A 24,320-nucleotide genomic window follows, 5' to 3' on the forward strand; every position below is an offset into this window, starting at 1 on the left:
TATTCTATTACTGAATGTAGCCTTTAGTTTGTAATTTACCTCATATTACAGATGACCCCTGAATCTGTTAACTGGTGTATTTATTTATTTATTTATTTATTTAGGTATAATTTTTACTGAAAGGGGAGGGTGACATTTTTAGGGGGGAAATGTTGAATTGGTGCTGAGTATACCAAAAACAACCTTGAAGACATCTCTGCAGAATAACCATTCTTAAAAGGGCAAATGGTGCTGCTATCTATTTAGAGCTTGGATTATAATGAAGAGAACCCTTAAAGATCTCAGGCAAAGCACTCTGCTTGCCAGAAATTAACATTTAAATTAAGCTTAAGTGCAGTATATGAATGTTGGTTGGAGTTGGGGATTATGACTGATAAACAGGAGACAATTGCAGACAGACTTTTTTTCTTAGAATTTACAGACAGGAATGACTGCTCTTAATTTTACAAATGTGGATTGACATGTAGAACTTGGATTATAAAGATGTATACATATAAGCAAAGAGATATTACAGTTTTGAGCAGGGTTTAAACTATTGTGCTTACTTCAGTATATTTTATGGAAATTACAGGCAAATTTTAGGATTATTTATTCCTTTCTGTTTTCACATGCTGAAACATCATGAATGTTCCTTCTCATCTTACAAAATGTTCTGTCTGTCCACCTATCAAATTTGTATCCTGCTCCTTTTTTCTTTTTTGCACCTCTCAACAGCCCTATGAGGTAAGTTAAGAGGCGAGGTAGCAGCACTGGCCTAATGACAGCCCCTGAACTTTATGGTGAAGCAAAGATTGGAACCAAGATCTCTCTGGTTTATGTCCAACTTTCTCTCAATGGCTATATACAGTTTCACAAAACTATACATCATTACACAAATATTTAGGAGGGGAAAAATACCTTGCAGAATTTTTATTTAAAATGTTTCTTAACTGCCCTTCATCAGATCCTAGTGTACAGATTCCAGTGTACTGCAAAAAAAACCCACACAACTTACAAATTCAATATTAAACAACAAAAAACAAGATAGAAAGAAGGCTCAGACACAAAACTAAGGAACAGGAAAAAAACAGTGCTGACTAAATTCTTATTTAAACTGCCTGGGCAAAAGGGCACCGATAAGATTGTGACATCAGTGCCAGTAGTGTCTCCTTAGGGAGAGAATTCCAAAGTCAGGGCAACACCACAGAAAAGGCATTATGTAACTACATAATGTTCCTCAGTTAAAGGAGGTACTTGGAGTAGAGCCTCTACAGAAGAGAGTAGAGCCTCTGCAGAAGATCTGAAGACACAGACAGACAGATACGGCAAGAAGCAGTCCGTCAGATATCTGGGTCCCAAGATGTCACCTTCAATGCCAAGGCATGTTTCACAAGTGCAAGCAATATCATTGCACTTACAGTCTAACAGAGCAATAAAAAAAAAATTATGCTGGGCCGGGGTGGTGGTGGTGGAGGTTGGATTAAATGTTCAATCTGCTAGGATTTCCCGGTTGAGCTGGTCTCCTGCCAGCTGCCAGATACTAGGTGGGAGGCCCTGTATCACAGCCCAGTGAAAAGCCCCAAATTGGGACATTTCAAATATGGAGAGGGGTGGGGCTGAACTAGCCCAGGATTCCAAACCATTCTCACAGCCATCACCATCAGGCCTGATCCAGACCCAACCACTGGACCAGCCTGGCACAGGGATTGGGCCCAATTGTCCTGCCCCTTCAACCTTCCACTGCTGCCACAGTGAGTGCTGGGCTACAGATGCAGTAATAGCTCTACCGCTCTGCAAAGCTCTGGCTGCAGGCACAGCATGGGGCACTGGGATTACTGTATAATTACTGGATCAAGATGGAGGTGTGAAAATTGGAGGGAGAAATATCAATAATTTAAGATATGCAGACGATACCATACTACCAGCAGAAACCAGTAATGATTTGAAACAAATGCTGATTAAAGTTAAAGAGGAAAGCACAAAAACAGGACTACAGCTGAACATCAAAAAGACTAAAGTAATGACAACAGAAGATTTATATAACTTTAAAGTTGACAATGAGGACATTGAACTTGTCAAGGATTATCAATACCTTGGCAGAGCCATTAACCAAAATGGAAACAATAGTCAAGAAATCAGAAGAAGGCTAGGACTGGGGAGGGCAGTTATTAGAGAACTAGAAAAGGTCCTCAAATGCAAAGATGTATCACTGAACACTAAAGTTAGGATCATTCAGACCATGGTATTCCCGATCTCTATGTATGGACGTGAAAGTTGGACAGTGAAAAAAGCGGATAAGAGAAAAATCAGCTCATTTGAAATGTGTTGGAGGAGAGCTTTGCGCATACCATGGACTGCGAAAAATAAAAATAAATGGGTGTCAGAACAAATTAAACCAGAACTGTCACTAGAAGCTAAAATGATGAAGCTGAGGTTATCATATTTTGGACACATAATAAGAAGATATGATTCACTAGAAAAGACAATGATGCTGGGAAAAACAGCAGGGAGTAGAAAAAGCGGAAGGCCAAACAAGAGATGGATTGATTCCATAAAGGAAGCCACAGACCTGAACTTACAAGATCTGAACAGGGTGGTGCATGACAGATGCTCTTGGAGGTCGCTGATTCATAGGGTCACCATAAGTCATAATTGACTGGAAGGCACATAACAACAACATTGCATGCCAACAAATACATTCATGGGAAGGAAAGATGGCTAGAAAAATACTGGGTTCCCATTGCTCAGGAACCTTAAAATCAAATGCCATCACCTATAAATCTGAGATTTGTTTTCAGCTATAGGGAATTGCCAGTGTTTGGACCACTACAGAATCAAAAAGTGTGACAACATAACTGTTACAGGAAGATACAATGAGACAAATCTTTACTAAGTCTTTATATCACACCATTTCGTACAATGAAAGTAGAATTGGATCCTCTGTTTCTATTTTGTTTTATACAAGTATGAGCACTCTCCCTTCCATTTTACAGCTGATAAGAATTGTGTGATACTAGGAACCAGCTTCCACATCAGGAAGAAGCTCTAAATCACCATGAGAACAAAGTGGGGTGAACACAGTAGGTCTTGTGCAGCCCCATTGATAAAACTGGGGGGCTGACAAAGGGGAGGGGAAAGGACTGCCAGGCAGACCAGATAAGCATATGGGAAAGATGGAGAAAGCAGCTGAGGATGGTGAGCTAGAATGGAATAGAGATTTCAGAGCAATTAAATGGGATGCCCTCCCCAGCTCTCATCCTTGCAGAAGAAACCAAGAAGGGGGAAATAACAAAGGAAGGGACAGAGCGGGCTCCTTTTTCCTGGTTTGAACACTTAGGAGGAACCCAAAGACTGGAGCTTCATTCTGTTCTGCAGGGGGACCATTGCAATCTGATTTTCACAATTAGGTTGGTCTCTCCATTCCCTCTGTTCCCATATTCCATCCCATATCTCAATAACTAGCAAATGCTTTCAGTAGGGGGGGGCACCCCCCAAATCCTGTGCAGTCAGTAAGGTTTTGAGGTTTTATCTCTAGCTTAGCTCTCTTAACATCAATCAGATAACCATTCCCTCATCTAATTCTCGAAAGGCAATTGTTTAGTATTGGAGAATTGCAACACTTTTTATTGCATCCTAAAGCTGGCACAATCTGCTTGCGGGAAATTGCTTGAAAAATGTAACAGCCACATGTATATTGTCCTCATTGTTTTTAAATTAATACCTTGTCATTGTTTCAGTAGGTGTTAAAAAACGTTACTGGCATCTCTGGGGCCAACCATTGGCCCTTTGCTTGATAATTGTATTTCTATTTTAATATATATCTATAAACTATCTTCCTACTGCTTCTCAAACTGTCCTAATTTTCACCCTGGAAATTACACAGAAGTGTTAACTAACTTCAATTTACAGTGGCTGACAATCACATCTCATACAGAAATGATACTTTGTGATCTGCGGTAAAGCACAGTAATAAAAGTAATGACACCCATTATGAAGAAACTTCCAATGTGCCACAGATATTTAAGATTTGTGTGGCAGCTTTCATAATGACTCTTGTTTCAGCAGTTTAATGGGTTCCCTTTGAGAGAAGTTTGATTCCAGCATATGAAGGAGTGTGAACTTACTTAATGATGATTTTCTCCCAAACCATCTTCACTACTTGCATCTTGTGAGGGAACACATACTGCACCACAACCTTCACAAATACGGCAAGCTCTATAAGTTCAGGTTTAGGGGAAATTGGTATGTAGGAAGGCACACTGAAAAGGTGAGAGATTAACAGGGCAGTCTTATGCATATTTACTCAGAAGTAAGTCTCACTGCATCCAATAGGACTTACTCCCCCAGGTAAGTAGGATTGCAGCCTTAAACCCTATACATGTAGGGCACAATTCAGCAAAGGTTTAAGCATACCAAAGCCTTGATAGTTAAGAGTCTGCTTAACTTTCCACACAGATCAACACACCAAAGTATTTGTTCCCTTCTCAGACATACAGAAATATTCATCTTCCCACTTTGAAAATATAAAAATACAAATAAAGTATCAGATAACTGTTTTATGAGGGGATTTTGTTGACATACAGAGTATTTCAAATGCCTTAGAGGAAAGAAAGCAACAGACTAGTGCTGAGTGTTAGCCTTCCAACTTTGTATAATAGGAGATTTGCATATAGAAGATGACACAAAAAGGGGGGGGACCAGCATGAGTTGATGCTTTACTAATTAAGTCAATAGTAACCAAACATTGCAAGAGAGGACTTCCTGGCACCAGTGTGTCAAAGAAAGGCTGCATCCATCCAAGCGGCTTCCCTCAAGGCAAAAGAGAAATAGAATTAGTGTGCATATAGTGAACTTACACTGTGCAAGCTGTAGTTAGTTGCTTCAGCTACCTACAGAGCAGAAAGCAATAACTGCCACCCAAACATGTTACAGATATCTGGTAGAAAGATCCTCAGCCACAGTGTCAGGGAGAATAAAGCACTGGGGTGGGAGGGGGAAACATTCTCACAACTGAATAAATAAGCTGTCTTTGAAAATGCCATTTTCATGCTCTTTTTCTCCTTTTCTCTTTCCCTGCCTCCCTACCCCACTTCTTTTCTCCATACAGAAACCAGGGATGGATGTTGCTGACGCCTACGTGACCTTCGTTCGCCATTCTCAGGACATCCTGCGTGATAAGGTCAATGAGGAGATGTATATAGAAAGGTTATTTGATGTAAGTAAAATGCCTTCTCCACCTTGGGGGATCCAAGGAGGAGAAAATGCAAAATGTGGCAAAATGAGACAGGAAGATAAGTCACATTTTGAGATAAATGATTACTTTTAGATTTTTTAAAAAAAGTTTTGTTTCCTTTCCTTCCAATTGAAATTCTATCAGCTATCTGTCTGCTCTAATGTTCTGCTCAGTCTCAGATCCACTTTGTCCCAGTTTCTCTCTCTCTCTCTCTCTCTCTCTCTCTCTCTCTCTCTCTCTCTCTCTCTCTCTCTCTCTCTCTCTCGGAATAAAAGCATCTTAAATCAGCATGTTAAATCATTCTGTATCAGGCATGTGTTAGGCTACAATCCTATGCTCGCTTACTGGAGAATGAGTCCCATTGAAATCAGTGGGGTTTACTTCTGAGGAGACATGCATAGGATTTGCACAGCAAGTCACTATTCTTATTATAAGTCCAGGTTTTAAAAGTTGGGAGAAAGTGAAAAAGTGAGATAGGATGCATGTGCAATTTGACTTGGAGTTAGTCTCGTTGCTGAAGGGCCAATTTCAAAAAATGACCTGTCCTGTTTTTTTCTGAAATATGAGCATGATTTTTTTTTTTAAGATAAAATAGATTTTTGCATTATGGAATAATTGTAATGCTTTAAACTAGAACTAGAATCCTCTTGGAAATATTGGGTGGTCATTTTATCAGTTTTAAAATCTGAAAACTTAGGGTTAATTTTGATATCTAATGCAATTCCAGTTTGTAGGTAAACCTTGAAAGAAGACAGTGATTATAGTGCCCGATAGCTTCTAAGTGTCAACTGAGGTTTTATTTTGAATAGGATGGAGTGCATGTTAACGGACTTCTCTGCCTTTCTGTTGCTTTTGCTGTACAACACATTTTCTTTCCTTGTAGCCATTGTGCAGTCTAGTATTTATGCTTGCAGCAGCTGCTTGACATTACTGTTTCAATCACTTGTTAGGATGGATCTTTGTTTATGTGTCCGTGTGACTGTAAAGCAACTTCCTTTTTCTTCCCTTCCACCTCTCAGTGCTCTCTCGGTTTGTTTCCCCCCCCTGTATTCTGGCATTCAGATCTGAATGCCTTCAGACTTACTGGTGCTTTGTTCACTTGCTCCCTTGCTTACATTGGACAGAAAAGCCTTTTCTCTCTTATCATCACCACTACCCCATACTTCATCAAATTCCTCTTTTCCTTGATACCCATCTCCCCCCCCATTTTTCCTTCTCCCTACTGTATAATTCTCTCCTTTCACCACCACCCCTTCCCTGATATTCTCCAAGATTAAAATGGAACTTATCTCTCATGTCAAATGTTTTATCACATTATATCAAGTGGCATGAATTGGAGTCAAATAATCTTCCTGTGTACATCTACTAGCATGACCCATATCCACTGAGAATGCCTCATTCATGCATAAAGCACTCTAGAGACTCCTTTCCTCTTAAGAGAATTTCAGGCATTAAAAAATGTCAAAGACAAATCACCTATCCACTTGGCAATGACAAAGAGGCAGTCATTTCCATTCTGTTACAGATCTGCTAGCACTCTGCCTGTCTATGCTGAAATTCTTCTATTAGCAATACATTTCCCCGGGACTGTTCTTTTCAGTGCCAAGCTTTTCTTTGAGCAGTTTCCAGTTTTGTGTAGATCCCAGCAGAGGGATAGCAATATTTCAATTCGATAACAACCATAGTTTATTAACATAAACCATGTTATAAACCACTTAGACATGCAAATGATTAAGCAGTATATAAATGTCTTAAATAAAAAATAATATATCTGTGTTAAGTTTTAAAATATTTAGATGCTGTTTTTGCAGAAGAGCCAATATACAGCAAGAAGCCATTTGGTTTAAAAGTTGCCTCATGTTCCCCATAGGAAGCATACCTCTAAGCAATATAAACCCCATTACATGACATGGAAAAGTGCTTTGTTCAAAATGGGGTTGAATTTGCAGCTCTAAATCATATAAACGAAGCTGCATTATAAGGACATGGATACATCACTAAGGACCATGCGTGGTGTTATGGTCTAGCATCCATCCTCTGTTATTTGTCACTGTCACACAACAGTTTGCACACTCAAATCACTCTTTTTAATTTGAAACATTCATCATATTCCCAGGCCAGCAGTATGTCTAGGACATTTTTCTGTAAAAATAGATATGTGCTATTCATATCCAAAACTTCAAATCTCATAGTGTTCCCAGGACACCCCACTGATTACATCTGCTCTACAAAAAACTGACACAAGCCTCATTCTCTGCTTCTTCTGCAGTTGTCTTCTTCTTTGGGACTGGATCAATATCCCTTATACTTTCTTAGGGTGACCAGATGCAAAAGAGGACAGGATTCCTACACCTTTAATAATGAATAGGGAATTTCAGTAAGTGTAGCTTGCATGAAAATTCTGAAATTCCCTATTAAGGTGCAGAAGGTCTATCCTCTTTTTCACCAGGCCAGCCTCCTAACTTCTTGCAGTTTTGATGAGCTGGCTTCGTGTGGCTTCCTGTTGCTACACTTTGAACTTTCATGAGTATTTCTGAATTAGCAGTGTTCGTACATATATGCATCTGTATGAAGTTCTAAGTGGCATGTTAAGTGGCTCCTGCTGGGAGGAAGGGTGGGATATAAATCAAATAATAAATAAATAAATAAATGTTAAAGCACACTTAGTCCCAAATCCTTATCACGATACTCAGAAACACATGTTATTTTCATCTCCTAAAGTAGAAGAGAACAATTTTCCTCAGACCTTTTCTCTGGAGCAAGCATAGGGTGATGAAGGAAAGACAAGGTTCCTATACCTTAACCAACTGTATAGAAGAACAAATTTTGGAAAGTGGAACATTTAAATTCCTCTTACACAACTGTCAAAGGTACAGGAGCTCACTCCTTTTTATCTTGTCACCCCAAAGCAGGGGTGGGGAGCCTATGGCCCTCCAGATGTTGCTGGACAACTCCCATTCAGCTCTGACCATTGGCTTTGTAGGCTGGGACTCAAGGGAAGTGGAGTCCATCAACATCTGGAAAACCTAAAGCATGGATGGAGATCCTGTGGCCCTCCAGTTGGGCTACAATCCCCATTATCCCTGACAATTGATCATGCTGCCTGAGGCTGATGGAGTCCAACAGCATCTCTATTCTAAATGAAGTGACCCAGTCCAATGGACTGGTTGACCTGGACTTTCCAAGGCCTTGCATTCCCAACTTTGTTTTCGGATGACCAGACGCAAAAGATGACAGAAATTCTGCATCTTTTATAGTTGCATAGAAGAGGGATATTCAGCAGGTCTAGCTTGTCATTTCTGAGTAAACATGCATAGGATCGCAGTGCTAATCTATAAAATGGATTTTTTTATTTCTGAAGATGTTGCTTCCATATAATTCCTCCTTGTCCTTGTCATATACTCTCCACTTTTTTAAAAGGAAAAAATGATATTTTTAGTTATTAATATTATTTTCAACACATTTTCAAAATCCTAATTTTGGCTTTTCTTTTTTCCCCCAAGGCTATTCATTTTACACTGTTTAGTGTTCATTTCCTCCCCAGTTTCTCCTCCCCATGTAAGCCATAATAGCAGAATTATTCTCCCTGGTGGATACTGGGGTACGCAGGAGATTATCTGTCTATTACTGTGTGGTCTACATTTTAATCTCCTTTATTCTGTAAATTAGTCAGGTTTACTGTGGAATAAAGTCATCATTATTTTAAAAATTGTCTCTTCAGGTCACTGGGGAAAGAAGCAGATTGGCTAGTAAGTTGGTCTGACTATCAGCAGCTAACAAGGCTATTTTCTCCTCCAAGGGTTATCTGCTGAAATTTCACATGACTTCTTTGCCCCATACTACTCAAAGAGTGACCACAGCAAAGGACCATTAGTGATGAAAAAGAAACACAAGGATAATTTGTTTTTGTGCATTTGTATTCCTTGGCTAGATGTTTGCGTCTCTCTGTATAGAACTGTGTCAGTTCTGAAACTCTGATTTGAGGTTATATAGCCAGTTTATGTTACAAATGATCTGTTTTAATTTTTGAGAGGTGGTTTTAGCTTTTCGTGTTATCAAAAAACACTAAAATTGTGTGGCCCATGTGGCATTTAATGGCACCCTGTATTTTGTAAAGAGGCTTATTCAGAGTGGACTCCTGTAGCGTTGTTTAAATGACAAGACAGTCAGGATTGTGTACAGCTAGAGTTTGCTTTGGGGTTTGGGGTGGAATGTTTCCAGTCCATTGATGGCAAATGAGGGAACAAATGTCATCATGGTACCATCCTTTTGCAAATGGTCATTTGATTTCCATGGGACATAAGGATTTGGCTCTAGTGTTAAATTACGTGCATTAGAATATACCAGCTCATATCTGGTTACATCAGATCCCCTTTTGAATCTTTTGATTCTCTCATTACTTTTCATCAGCTTACTATATTTTACAATATATTTTGTGACTCAGGATGTTTATAATCTTGTGTGTTTATACTTTTATTTGTATATATTAATTATTTTATTTTATTTTCAGATTCATATCCCACCATTAGGTCCCCCCTATTCTTGTTCACTTTCCATCTTATTTATTCATAGGTCCAATTCTGATATAACACTGACACTCCAACAGAACTTTTTTTATGGGAACAAGTGGCAAGCTTGAGTATCCTCTCCTCCTCTCTTCCCTTCTCCTGTTGCATGTCTAGCTTGAGAGGAGACTTCCAGGTTTGCCAAATCACAGCTTCTGAACTGGGAAACTGGTTTAAGCCAGGGATGGCAAAACTGTGGCCTTCCAAATGTTGTTGGACTCCAACTCTCATCAGTCCCAGCCAGCATGGCCAGTGGTCAGGGATGATGGGAGTTATACTCCAACAACATCTAGGGGGGCTCATATTTGCCACTCCTGATTTAAGCACTGCATACAAAAACAGGGTCAGCTCATGGTTTGCAATCTTGGGTTGTAGGCAGGGCTTAAACCACAGTATCCTTTTTCAGGCATCACAGGAAACTATTATTTAACAAATCAGCAAGTCTCCTTTCAAGCCAGGCGTGCATGGGGGAAAGAGAAGAGAGAGTGCCCAAGCGCATCACTCTTTCATATTCCAGCAAACCAGAGTGGACTGAAGCAGCATTGAACCAGTTCATAAATTGTAAGCCACCTGAAGCAGGGACAGGTTTTTCCTTTTCATACAACACTTGGTATATAAGTGAATCCTGTGCTATGTAAATTGTTGTTATCATCTTCATCATAAAAATGTGTGTAGAAGGTTGAACAGTGGTTCTCTAAATAGTTTTTTGTCAGAACCATACTTTCTCAGTCCCATACCTGCACCTTACCACCTCTTACCACCATGCATTTATTTTAACTGCCCTCTACCCTTGGGGGAACCTTGCCCCAGATCCTTGTAGCAGATTTCTGCTGCACGCTTCTTATTCCATAGCTTCATGAATCATGGGAATAGAAGGTACACATCTGTATACTAAGAGTACTTGTGATCCCAGTAACGTGAACACGGACTCCTTCAGGAGGAAGGGTGGGATATAAATTTAATAAATAATACTCTTTTTTTAACCTCATGGAGCCAGGGGAACCCTGGCTCCATACAGTGTGTACCATACATTCATAAATAAATAAATAAATGTATCATTGTATGAGCATGTCCATGTCCATACAGTTAAAAAAAAAGTATGCCTCTCACCTGTTACTGGAAGTACATACAATATACAGGCATGTACTCAATAATTCCTACATTGTGTGAAACAGCCCTGATTTACATTATTGGGGCAGCAAGGATGGGGAAGCTCTGGTAGGTTCCTTGCAAAAGAGAGAACCCAAATGCAATGCACACTGTCAGCATGGCTGCAATGGGAGCTTCCCTCCCAATGCAAACAGGCACAGGGACCCCAGTCTGGATCTAGACCATAGCAGAGGCAGGGATAAAGCCCCTCTTCCCCATGCAATGGTCTCACTCTAAATTTCCTCTCCCCACCCCAGCTGCTATTTAGTATAGAAAAAACAAGATGCAAGGGCCAATAATGTGATTAACATTATGTCTAGTTAGGCCCTGTGCCAGCCCTGGCTTCAAAAAGCCTCAAAGACAATCAGCATAGATCCCAAAATGTAAACCATTGTATTAAATATTGTGAAGAGTGCATTCTTATAGACACAAGAAAGTAGCAGCAAATGAGCTGAAAAATGAGATGTAAATCCAGGTGTCTGTGTATCTTAGGAAATTAATGCACAGTCCACAAATGGCACAGATGGCATTTTCCTCCTCTCAAATGATTAATCCAATATCTTGCCCCTTGCCCAAAAAATACTTAAAACAACATACTTTTGATATGAGAAATCAAATTATCCAGTGAAGCTCCCAAGATTGCAAAGATCTAAACAAAAATTAATTTATTTTTTCCCTTCCTTGTACTTCTTGAAGACACAAGCCTGCCTTGACCAGAAGATAAGGATTAAAATTGATGTGCTTAGCAGCTAGCTCATCTGCTTAAGTCTAGCAGACTCTGAGATCAGTGATTAAAAAGCCATCTCAAACTTAGATGAAATCCACAGCCCTGGTAATATGTAGCCTCTGATAGCTTTCTTTTACAGAACCCCTGTCTGTCTAAACTGGACATAGGAAGCATTTGTCTGGAGATGATACGTGAATTATATGGGTCAATTATACACTTAATCTGCCTTCTCTGCAAAGATTAAATGTTCATAGATTGACTCTGTGTATTTGGCTTGCCCTTGGCAGTTACCAGATCAGGAAGGCTGCCCTTACTGAAAAGTCTGGTAAGAACTTAATCATGCAGTGATAGGTTTCAATGATACTGGGATGCTAACTGCTCTATGTCTTTGCAGAAGACTTGACTTACCATTTCACTGTTACTTTACAGTCAGCTGTACAATATGGATATTTCCTGGATATATTTTTCCCGTCTGTTGACAGAACCGCTTAGAAAACACCTTTCAGTGCAGTGTAGAAGTAGATCTCAAAATGAAATGAAAAGAATAGCCAAGTGTCTTAAAAAGTAGAGTGGAGAATAGACCAGTTTATATGTTTACCGAGGTGCTAAGATTCTTGCTGAGCTTGAAGAGCTCCACCATGCATATACAGTAAGTTAATATGATCGTTCCCCTGTTTTGGAGGGAGGGGGAAATTGCACAAATAGGGCCTCGACATTATGAGCATCTGGGGAGGTTATGTTGGTAGTTGCAGCCTTAAGGGAGGCACAGGAAAGCATTCACCCTTGGGGTTCAGCTTCATAGGAAATTGCCTTATACCCTGTGAAGACTATTTATCTGTCTAGTTCAGTATTGTCTACACTAACTGGCAGACACTCTCCAGGTTTTCAGACAGTGCACATTCACAGTCCTAATGGGAGATGCCAGGGATTGAAACTGCGGCCCTTCTGCATGCAAAGTGTGTGCTCTACCACTGAACAACAGCTCTAGCACCACGATTGTTCAGCATTAGGCACCAGCTGAAGAAGCTGTCTTTTGTGTCAGACCTTTTAATGTAGAAGGATACCTAGATCTCAGGTAACTGACAATGTTGTTGATATTGTATTTTGCTGTCATGTTTATTGTTTTTATATATTTATTGTTGTATCCCACCTTGGGATTTCAGGACAAAGGGCAGGGTATAAGTTAGACCTACTATCAGGTGTAAACATTACACTTAGTATGTTTAGGTGCAGTTGCAGTAAGTAAAGAGTAACATGGCCACATGTGTTTATGCTCTAGAGGAGTCTTGTGTGATGTGTAAGGTCCTTCCCCTAGCAATGGAACATTAGTAGTAGTAGCAGTAGCAGCAGCAGCAGCAGCAGCAGCAGTAGTAGTAGTAACATTTATTACCCAACCTTGACTTAGAGGTCCCAGGACAGGTTACAACAATTTTAAAATACAGCATTAAAAACAATTTAAAAACAACCTAAAATCACAAAATAGTGTGGGTCCTAAAAATATATGTCTCAGTTGTCAAAGGCCAGGGTAAAGAAGCATGTCTTCAGTATTTGCCTAAAACTGTACAGTTAAGTTGACAAACACACGGATCTAGGTGGGGAGAAAGTTCCACAACTGAGGGGCCACCACAGAGAATGCCCTCTCCTGGGCTGCCACCCCCCAAGCTTCTGTGTGTCAGAACTACCAAAAGGGCCCCCTCTGAGAGGATCTGTAGGGAAGAAGGCAGTCTTTCAGATATTTGGGCCCTACATTGTTTAGGGACTTAAATGCTAGTGTGAGCACCTTGAGTTGGGCCTGAAAATGAACTGGCAACCAATGCAGCTGTTTTAAAACAGGGGTTATATGAGATCTAAAGGGAACCCCAGTGAGTAATCTGGCCTATGCATTTTGGTCCAGTTGAAGTTTCTGAGTTGTCTTCAAGGGCAGCCCCACATAGAGTGCATTGCAATAATCCAGTCTGGAAGTTACCAGAGCATGGAGTACTATGGCCAAATAATCTCTGTCCAAAAGGGACTGAAGCTGGCAAATCAGCTGGATCTGGAAAAAGGCACTCCTAGCCACTGAGGCCACCTGAGCCTCCAGTGACAATGTTGGATCCAGGAGTACCCCCAAGCTGCAGACCTGCTCCTTCCAGAGGAGTGCAACCCTGTCCAGAACAGGCCTTCTCCCCACCTCCCAGACATGGGAACTCTGGACACATCACACCTCTGTCTTTTCAGGATTCAGCCCCAATTTACTACATTGTGGGAGCATAGCTCATTAGGCATAGTTAGTATTGATACTGACATTTTGCCTTTTATTTCTGTAGTTTCTGCCCTTAACTAATATGGCCCATTCTGGTCAGGCAGACTAATGACTCCCTCCCTTCATGCCAGTACTTTGACAGACTAGCATAGACAAAAAGGAGACTAGATTGTCTCCGCAAGATTGGTCTCCCTGATTGCCACACAAACTGTTTCAACAGACAAATAACTTCCTCCCAAGCCACATCCCATGTAAACCTAATGTAAAGGTTCACAGTACCATGCGATTACGAGAGCATAGCAAACTATCCCCAATTTCCTGAGGTGGATTCCTGAGGTGGAGTGTGTGAGGATCTCAACACATCACCTGCATTTCATGCATATTGCCTTTGAGCAAAAACATCACATCACAACTCCAAATATCACAAGGTGAGTGTAATGTTTAGAACTGGTCTGATACAGGAATGGGAAAGGGAGAGGAAGCCAACAGTGCATGAAATTGTACAGAGATATTCATTTGCCTTTCATTATCACAAATGACTGCCATTTTGCATCTACTGTCGACAGAGATACTTTTCATTAGTATCTCTCTTATAATCATGACTCTGACAGTGATGTGGCCAAGGGGTCTATGTTTGTTTTGGACATCTAAATATGGTATGGAGAGTCTGACAAACATAGGGGCATATTTGCTCTGCCTCGTGAATAAATGATGTCTCCAAAAGTCCATTGACTGTAACCATTAAACTTCACTTTTGTGTGAAAAGACTCATTGACTGTAATGACTGAGGGTGCTTCCAGGCTGTCACTACTTTTGGGTTGGATTCAATCACACTTCAGCAAATTGTGCAATTATAGTTGATTGGGAGATCTTGTGCAACAAACCCACTTCCCCAAAAGATCAGACTTTTTGCAATAAGGAAAGTGATGGGGGAATGCACTGGAAAGTGGGACAATACTTCCTTTGATGCAACATTGTCTAGCCTCCCTGCAAACAAATCAGAGTGAGTGCTCATTAAATAGCCAATGTTGTCTAATCTCCCTGCAAGCAAGTCAGGATATAAAGTAGCATAAGCAAATGCTATGCAAAATCTGTGCCTTCCTTTTTTGTTGATGTGTTTCTTTCCTTCTTTTGCGTGATGTATAAGCAGCCATCCTAGGTGGGGTCAGGAGTGGGGATTACAGATTTCATTAAGAGCTCTTCTATTTTAATAATTTAAGCATTCTTCCCCATCCTGGTTTCCTCCAGATGTTTTGGACTATGCAGTCATCCCTGCAATCATCCCTGTCCATCATCCCTGCTGCCTGAGGCTGATGGGAGCTGGAGTCCAAAACATATGGAGGGCACCGGGTTGGGGAAGGCTGGTTTTTCTCTTGTGTATAATTTTATGAGAAGTGAAAGGAAGAAAAGTTGTTTGGGGGCAACTTGTTAATGAGCATGTGTCTGTCATGCCAACATGCTTGCCTTAAGGCATTTCTTAGCTTGCCCTTAACTGCGCAACCAGTACCGAGAAAAGGACAAGAGAGAGGTTTAACAGGTTTGTTTAATCGTGGAAATGCTTTCCTTACAAATGTGGAAGAGTTGCACTTGTGTAAGAAATTGCTGTCTACAGTATGCCATGAGGTTTATTATCTCATGAGGTATTTAATTTAAGCAGGGCTTAGTCTAATTTATTTTAGATAGACTCTTAATAAAATAAGTCTTAGATTTGTGACTTGGCTTTGTATGCTTGTAAGAGTTTATGCTCCTAAAGATCTTTATCGAAGCAGCTTTTCATGTTCCAGCAGACATTTGGTGAAGACAGTTAATTGGTTTTCTTTTCCAGAGAAGTTTGTTACATTAATCATTTTACACTGGTGCAGGTCCACGTATGTTAATAGGGCTGCATTGGCGTAAACAGTCTCTGAATTGCTTCTTGAGGAATCAGACCAATTATTCTCTTACTTGAAACTCTAGCTGACATGTTTTGTGTCATATTTTCTGTGTTGGAAAATGTGGTTATATTTTTAATGGCAGATTGAAGGCATCAGACATGCCTGGGTTGGTTTGTGCTTTTTTGGAGGGTGGAGGTGGCTGTCAGAATTAAATATTATATTCTCATGTAGCTCAGCAGAAGACTGAGGTTTCTTTTCCCCAGCTACCTCCTCAGGAGTTGCCAGGTTAATGTTTATGGAATATAATATAGAATGATTAGCCATAATGGGTTGTATCCATGAGGCAAGCAGAACCATTCCTGCTCGTGCACAGCTGGACATCAAATTTTTACCAATTCTTCCTCCTTAATACAGACCCCTCCCCCTGAAAAGCTGCCCTGAGGCTTGGAGGACCCTCCAGAACAGTACGGGATATGGCCCAGAGGCCTGCGTTAGGTAATGGGAGTGATAATAAAAACCTGGATGCCCTGCCTTGCACAAGCAGAAGTTGTTCTGCTTGCCTAATGACATTCAATATTACTTAATTCCTCAAACAAGGAACCTGATGCATATTTTTTTGTATAACACAGGAATCCTTTATGCCAGGGGTTCCCAAACTATGGTCCATGGACCTCCAATCTTCATTCAGGCAATCTGCAGCGTGTCTGTGGGTTTTTGGTCAAAGATGGGAGATGGCACATCCACTGTATTGAATATTCATGTGATTTTTAATTGTATTTTATTGTTCCTTTGAATTTTTTTGTATTGTATTTCATTATATTACAATTTGAATTCTCTGAAATTACAATTGCTATAACAGGCAGAATAATAATTAAGTGGTTTGCCAAGACCCTCAGCAATTTTCAAGTGGTCCGTGGGGAAAAAGGTTTGGGAACCGCTGCTTTGAGTCTTGTTCAGGCTGCAGGTTGGTGCAAACATTACACACTCAGCCTAGAGCAAACAAGTTGACATGTTTTGTACAATGTTCTTAGGTTCACCAAATCTCCATTGTGTTGTTTTTATTTTCCCGGAACAGATCTTACTAGATCTTGCTGGTGAGCAGACAACACAGGAGGTATCTTGCCCTTATGTCTTGCTTGTGGGCTTCCAAGAAGCATATGACTATCGGCAGAAGAAAACAGGATGCTGGACTAGATTGGTCTAACACAGCAGGGCTTTTCTTAATGTTCTATTATGACCAGTTACTGGGTGATAAGCAAGGGAGGGCTGTTCTCTTCATGCTCTGCATATGACCTTCCTGGAAGCATCTAGTTCACTACTATTGGAAACAGAATGCTTGACTAGATGGACCCTCAGTTTGACCTTCTAGAGAGGAGGGTTGATGGGTAAATTGGCATAGCTGGGGAAGAATCATCATCAGCATGTTTCTTTGTATAAGGTGCTTTTGAATGTTCCACATATCCTATCTTTATTATTACAACATCCCTGGAAGGTAGGTCAGTGTTATTATCCCCACATTACAGATGGGAAGGTAAGGGTGAAAGAGAGTGGCTTGCCTAAAGCCACCTAATGAATTCAGGCAGAAGTAACGATTGAATTAGGAACGTCCTGATTTGTAGTTCTTTTGGGCACTATGTTCTGTCAAATCTCAAGCATAGCTGTGTGTAACCCCATGTCTCTAAGAAGGGTTTATCACCAGCTACCAGCCAGCCAGCTGCTTGGGGCATTTATAAAGGAAGCAATAGTACATAGTTGCTCCTTCCCTAGCTGAAAGGATATGCTGATGGCAGCTATGCTTACAGAACTTCTTTAGCAGATAGGACATTACACATAACTGCTCATCCCATATCCTGAACCAAGTTTCAGCACTGATAATTCCAAGAAAGTAAGTTGCTAGCCACAAGTGTTCAGTGGGGCAGCGCAAGCAGGGTGGTGTTGCTCAACTGGCTTCCCAACACCAAGTGTTACCAAGAGGGGGAGGGAGCTTGGAACAGCAGCTTGCAAAAATCTCAGACGCCTTACAGAAGTTTCTCTAGCGCCAGCTATAAACAAAAAAAGGAGGAAAATTCCATTTTTAAAAAGGGGGCCCTGATCCTTCTTTTTGCGAAATAGGGTGGGGGTGGGGAGAGGGGTGTCCACCAAAAACATACAGAAAGAAAAAGAAAATGCTGCACCATTCAAACACCTTTAAAAATATTTTTTAATTGAACTGAGGCTTAGTTTGGTAGAAAGTTCAAATGAGAAGATATGCTATCTCTAGAAGCTGACAAAACCTCAGCTGAGTAACTGAGGGTATGCAAGCAAAACAGTATTGGGCCTGAAATTTGGAAGTGACAATCAGTACAAGAAATCCTCTTATGCAGACCTATCTCATCCAAATCCTTCCTTATTCTGGACATGCCTAATGAGGGATCTCATGGGAACAAATATTTTGTCACCTTTTCTGTTTTCCTCCTTCCCTCCGTCCCTCCCTCTTTCTCTCTCTCTCTCTCTCTCTCTCTCTCTGTCTGTCTCACACACGCACACACAGCCTACATTTTTGGAGGACAATGCTAATGTACATATATTTCCTTTCTGACATTTTCAGCCCATTCCTAAACAAAATATGCACAGGAAATATATTGTCAAGGTTGAAGATCTGGAAGCAAGCAAAAGTTACTGAGCAGGGAGGTAATAATATAATAATAATAAAATTTTATTTTTAGGCCGCCTATCTGGCCGTATGAACGGCCACTCTAGGCGGCGTACATAATTAAAATTAAAACACATATAAATACAATATTAATAACAATTTTCAATTAGTCACCCAACCCCCAACTGTACAATGTAAACTAAGACTATTGAGAAATCTTGTATGCCCGCTGAAACAACCAAGTTTTTAGTCCTTGGCGGAAGCTTACCAGGCTGGGGGCATGGCAAAGTTCATATGGCAGAGAGTTCCAGAGGGTGGGGGCCACAACCGAAAATGCCCTCTCTCTGGTCCGCACCAGCCTAGCTGTTTTAGCTGGCGGGACTGAGAGAAGGTCTTGTGAGGCTGATCTCGTCAGGCGGCATATTTGGTGATGTTGGAGGCGCTCCTTTAGATAAACTGGACCGACACCGTATAGGGCTTTAAAGGTTAACACCAAAACCTTGAATTGGGTTTGGTAAACAACTGGTAGCCAGTGCAGTTCAAGACTCCTAGTGGCTAATTTTGGGCCCTCTGCTGGCTTCATAGATGCAGCTGCAAAGCAGAGTACTGGAGATATACAGAAGATTTGATGAATCACAAAAATACTCAAATTCACAGTGCATCTTGGGTTATACTGCCTTATTTGGTATATAAATCATCATCATCAGTAAAAGGTTTGTAGGAAACTAGGCACGTAACATATTTAAAAGAGTAATCATACTCAATGTTATACACAGATTTTTTAAATAATTAAAAATCCTGCCCTCTTAATTTCCAAGTATTTCTTTTTAAAAAATAAACAGATTGAGAAAGCACTAGCATTTTTTTGCTACAGAGAACTTGAAGTCTCTTTAAAATGAGTTTACTTAATCTTTGCCTCACAAAGACTTACATGCAATGATCAAGTGTTTGCTTTCAGATATCATGATTTCTGGACCCATATCATTATTTTAAAGGACTGCATTATTGTTCTTTTATACCTCTGGGAATTGTTCAGCATAGCATTTGGTGAGATGAGACTTCTCATGGATGATTATATGAGTATCATTAATTATGATCTAATATAATCGGTCAGCCTTTACCAACCTGGTGCCTTCCATATACAGTATTTTGGGCTTCAGCTCCCATCAGCCCCACCCAGCACCTGGGGCTGTAGTACAAAACAGCTCAAGGGCACCAGGCTGGCAAAAACTGTAACAGGACAAAAGTGGTTTCCTGCTGGTGGGTCAACATACTACAGTTGCTGCCCCATGCTGTAGTTAATATGCAGATGTATGGCCATTCAGAAACATCAGAGAGAATGGCAAAGGAGAAGGAGTTGAGAATTGTCAGGACTGAACATCCATTCCTTCTGAAATGTGCTCAGGGCCAAAGCAGATGCCACGTTATTTGCAATAATTAACATGCACTTTTTTGTTATGTAAATAGAAGCCAAGAGAAAGCCTCAGCCATCTCAGGACTATGGGGGGCCTGGGATGGGAAGTTTAATTCTTTCTGTCCTGACAAAAGTCCAGAAATGGTTTACCAAGTGGGGTGGAGCTGCTACTCTAGCCTCCTGGCAGGTGGGTTGCTGTTGCTTACCTGGAGGGAGAGGGGCAAGGTGGCTGGTGTGGTGCAAATGCACTGGCAGGAGCGCTGGATTATCTCCACCAGTGCATTTGCAACTTGCCAACCTCTCCACTGCCTTGACTGTCCCCCTCCCAGTATGCAACAGCGACCCATCTGCCAGGGAACCTAGCTACTAGCAAGCTGCTTCCGCAGAAGTCCCCTCTCCAAAGCTGCTATTTGCACTCCATTAGAAATCTCCATTAGAGCCCATGGAAGCTCCCCTTGAAGTGCAAATAGCAACTTTGGAGAGGCGATTCTTGCTGTGTGGAACAAGGCAGAGAGAGGTAGACAGAGAGTTCAAGTTCCCCATCCACACAGTTCTGGGTCAGCTCAGGCTTCCACATTGCATAACAAAAACTGTTCATTAAGCACATTCATGCAATTAATAATAAATCTAGTCTGGCCCTCAGAGACAAACCTGAAGTGAACCAGAGGCCAAGCAGATATGCGGTAATATAACCCCGCTTATCCTTAAAGATAGAAGCTATTATATTTATTATTCATTATTTATTTATTAAAATGTTTTTTAAAATATTTTTAATACTTGCTACCTCACCCTTGCAGCAGCAATTATCCCCTGTGGGGGGGGGGAGTTAGGATGGTCTGCCCCCAGAGACTAATGGAACCTGATAGATTCCTGTCTGGGAGATTTTCCAGTGGATAGAGCAGGTGATCCTGTTGAGACCCTATGATGAGACTCGCAGGGCCATTGACATGATCACTCCTGAGGACCCTCTCCAGTGCTGTGGAGCCCACTTCGCTCTTTGGTATATTGAGGAGCTGCGGTTGATGAAACCGCGGAGCTAGAGCATAAGTGGCATACACTTATAAGTGGTCACAATCGGGCCTACCACATGGTAGTGAGGGCAGTGAAAAGATCCTACTTTGCTGTCTCCATTGCATCCTCAAGGAGTTGTCTGGCTGAGTTGTTCCATGTAGTCTAGAGGTTAGTCACTTGTGACCAGGGGGGTGGACCTCTAAAGAACACAGTGTCCTGCTATAACCAGCTGGCTAAACACTTTGAGGACAAAGTCGCTCAGTTCCGCAGTGATTTAGATGCTACTATTGTGGTAGTGCCAGCCAAGGTGTTCAATGCAACATTGAATCCAGTGTTGTGGGATCAATTCCGGTTAATGCAGCCCAATGATGTGGACAAGATGCTTGCAATGATGTGTCCCACCACCTGCTCATTAGATCCTTGTCCATCCTGGCTTATTAAAGCTAGCCGGAGTGGAGTGACTGAATGTGTCACAGGTGTAGTAAACACATCTTTGCATGATGGTGTGATTCCTACTGCCCTTAAAGAGGAGGTGGTATGTTCACTTCTTAAAAAACTTACACTGGACCCAATGGAATGTAACAACTATAGACCAGTCACCAACACCCCTTTCTTGGCAAAGGTGGTGGAGAAAGTGGTTGCAGAGCAATTGCAGGTATTTCTGGATGAGACTGATTATCTTGATTCATCACTATCTGGATTCAGACATGGCTTTGAAACAGAATCAGTCTTAGTCGTCCTGATGGATGACCTTTATTGTGACAGGTGGAGTGCAACTCTGTTACTTCTGCTCAATCTCTCAGCAGCATTTGATACCATTGACCATGGTATCCTCCTGGACCAACTCAATGGAATGAGTACTGGAGGCACTGTATTACAGTGGTTCTGCTCTTACCTTCAGGGTCGCATCCAGAGAGTAACACTGGATTACCTTGGCTCCCTAGCACTTGTGCTATGCAGGGTACTATTCTCTCCCCAGTGCTATGCATCATCTATATGAAGCTGTTGGGAGCAGTCATTAGGGGTTTTGAAGCAAGGTGTCAGCAATATGCTGATGACACACAGCTCTATTGCTCCATAACATCTGCATTGGGAGATTCTGTGAATGTTCTGGATCGGTGGCTGAATGCTGTAGTGGATTGGATGAAGGCTAATAAACTGTGCTTGAATCCTGGGAAGACAGAGGCTCTTTGGGTGGGTGGTTCTTTAGGTAAACAGGTTGCTTGTTCTGGATGGGGCCATGCTCCCTCTGAAGGACCAGGTCTGTAGCTTAGGGTTACTCCTGGATTTATCTTTGTTGCTAGAAGCCCACGTATCCTCTGTGGATAGGAGTGGCATTTACCAGCTTTGTCCAGTTTGTCAGCTACAGCCTTTCCTGGACAAGGATAGCCTGACCTCTGTGTTCAATGCATTGGTAACCTTGAGGCTGGATAACTGCAATGCACTCTGTGTGAGGCTGCCCTTGTCCCTGCTTTGGAAGCTCCAGCTGGTGCAAAATGTGGTGGCCAGATTGCTGATGGGGCACATGGCCGACAACATGTGACACCACTTTCAAAACATCTGCACTGGCTGCCCATCCACTGTCAAGCCAGATACAGGGTCCTTGTATTAATTTACAAAGCCCTGAACAACTTACATCCAGGTGTCTTAGGAACCACCTGAACCCTTATATCCCAGCTTGGTCACGGAGATCATCTGCAGGAGCGGCTTTGGTCACCCCCCGAGTTGACGAGGCTCATTTAACATTGACACAAAATTGAGCCTTAAGTGTCATTGGCCCGGTTCTCTGGAATGCTCTGCCAGCAGAGATTCAGCAGGCGCCTTCTGTTTTCACTTGTAAGTGCCTGCTGAAATCCTTTCTGTTCTGCCAGGCTTATGCAGGCAATTAAGAAGATGCTTTTTCTTGCAGTAGTTGACCTTTATATTCATTGTATTTTTAATGTTTTTTATTCTATGGTTGTTATTTTTTTAACATATTGTAAACTGCTTTGATGTGTTTAACAAAATAGCAGCATAATTTTTTTCATAAATAAATAAACCATTTAAACAACATCCATATGAAAACCCACAATGCAAAAGAAAGCACAGCTGATAAATCTAGGTGTTTAACAAATTCAGATAAAATAAAATAACCCACTAGAATGTAAATACCAGCCAAGGACAGGGAACACAAATACATCTTTAATAGGCACCGGAACGTAATGTTGCCGCTCACTTAAGCTCAAAGGGGAGATAGTTCTGCAATAAGGGTATTGAGGCAAAGGAACCAGAATTTCCTTCGGTAGTAGAGGCAGTAGGATTCCGAGAACACATTGTGGGAGAGGGCTATTGCTCTTCTTATGTTCTGAGAATTTAGTTGCATACAAAACAAGGCTACTACAGTAGGGCCCCGCTCATACAGTGGGTTACGTTCCGGACCCCTGCTGTAAAGCGAAAACCGCTGTAAAGTGGATCCCATTGACTTACATTGACCAAAATGGTGCCCAGCGGCAAAAAACCACCGTAAAAGCGGAACAAGTGCTGTAAAGCGGGGCCTTTCTACAATTCACAACCGCTGTATTAGCGGAATGCTGTAAAGCAAAGCGCTGTAAAGCGGGGCCCTACTGTACCATCTTGCCATGCTCAGTGGGCTATGAAGACTCTTCTCAGCACTGAACATCAGACAGAGGTGGTGTTTTGCAGATTTTAGTCCTCTCCATCTACAACAACAGTTTATCCAGTTCCCTACAGAGTCCTCACTCTTTCCCCCCCTTCTCTTTCTACTGCCCAGTCACATACCACCAGCAAGCAAACCACTGGTGCATATTAGATTAACAGTTATAGGTCACTTATTTCCTCTTGATCTGTAGCTCTTTTCTTTTCTCCCACCCAATATCCTTTTAAATCTCCCCCCTGCATTTATGATATCAGCCTACAAAAATGCTTACAAAGAGCCAGGAGATCCATTTGCAACTTCATGTATGGCATTGGAAGGAATGGGGAGGACATTATTCAACTATTCATTGAACATCCAGTTCACAGTGAATACCTAGCCTGCCCTTAAACACTCATTTTACAATGTGAAAGCTACACAAGAGGACTCAATTAAGGTTACTGAGTCCAGTTTGTGACGTCTTTTGATTCTGCTTCTAGTGTTAAAGCATAAATACCCATACAATTAAAGTATTGTATGACTGTCGTTATTCTATTGCAATGTTCAAAATAACATTACATCCCAATTATGCTGGTGCTGGATTGCAATCCATTGACTAGGAAAGGGCATGGCCCTTTACAAAATTGCTATGTAGGTAGTCTGTTTAGTTAAGGACCTTTATAGGAGAACTGAGTGTAAAATATCAACATTCTTTTTTAAAGAGAACAAACAAGAGAATACAGTATTCAAAAACAGACCTTTAAAAAAAAAAAGGAATAGGCTATACATTTCCTTTGAGACCCTCTACAATTCACTGTTTCAGGTGTCTGTTTAAAAAGACTTAAATAATATAGCGTGTATG

The 24,320-nt window shown here is 41.2% G+C and overlaps 1 protein-coding gene across 13 annotated transcripts in view; it reads left to right on the top strand.

Moving 5' to 3' along the window:
- CADPS (calcium dependent secretion activator) overlaps positions 1–24,320 on the top strand; it is a 562,280-nt gene that overhangs the window by 505,321 nt on the left and 32,639 nt on the right. For all 13 annotated transcript variants that reach the window (XM_061622068.1, XM_061622066.1, XM_061622061.1 and 10 more), the window contains one exon: positions 5,087–5,194. In XM_061622068.1, the coding sequence (XP_061478052.1) occupies positions 5,087–5,194 (108 nt within the window). The remainder of the gene's footprint in view (positions 1–5,086; positions 5,195–24,320) is intronic.

Source organism: Rhineura floridana, chromosome 3 (assembly GCF_030035675.1).
Source record: "Rhineura floridana isolate rRhiFlo1 chromosome 3, rRhiFlo1.hap2, whole genome shotgun sequence".
Classification (NCBI taxonomy): domain Eukaryota; kingdom Metazoa; phylum Chordata; class Lepidosauria; order Squamata; family Rhineuridae; genus Rhineura; species Rhineura floridana.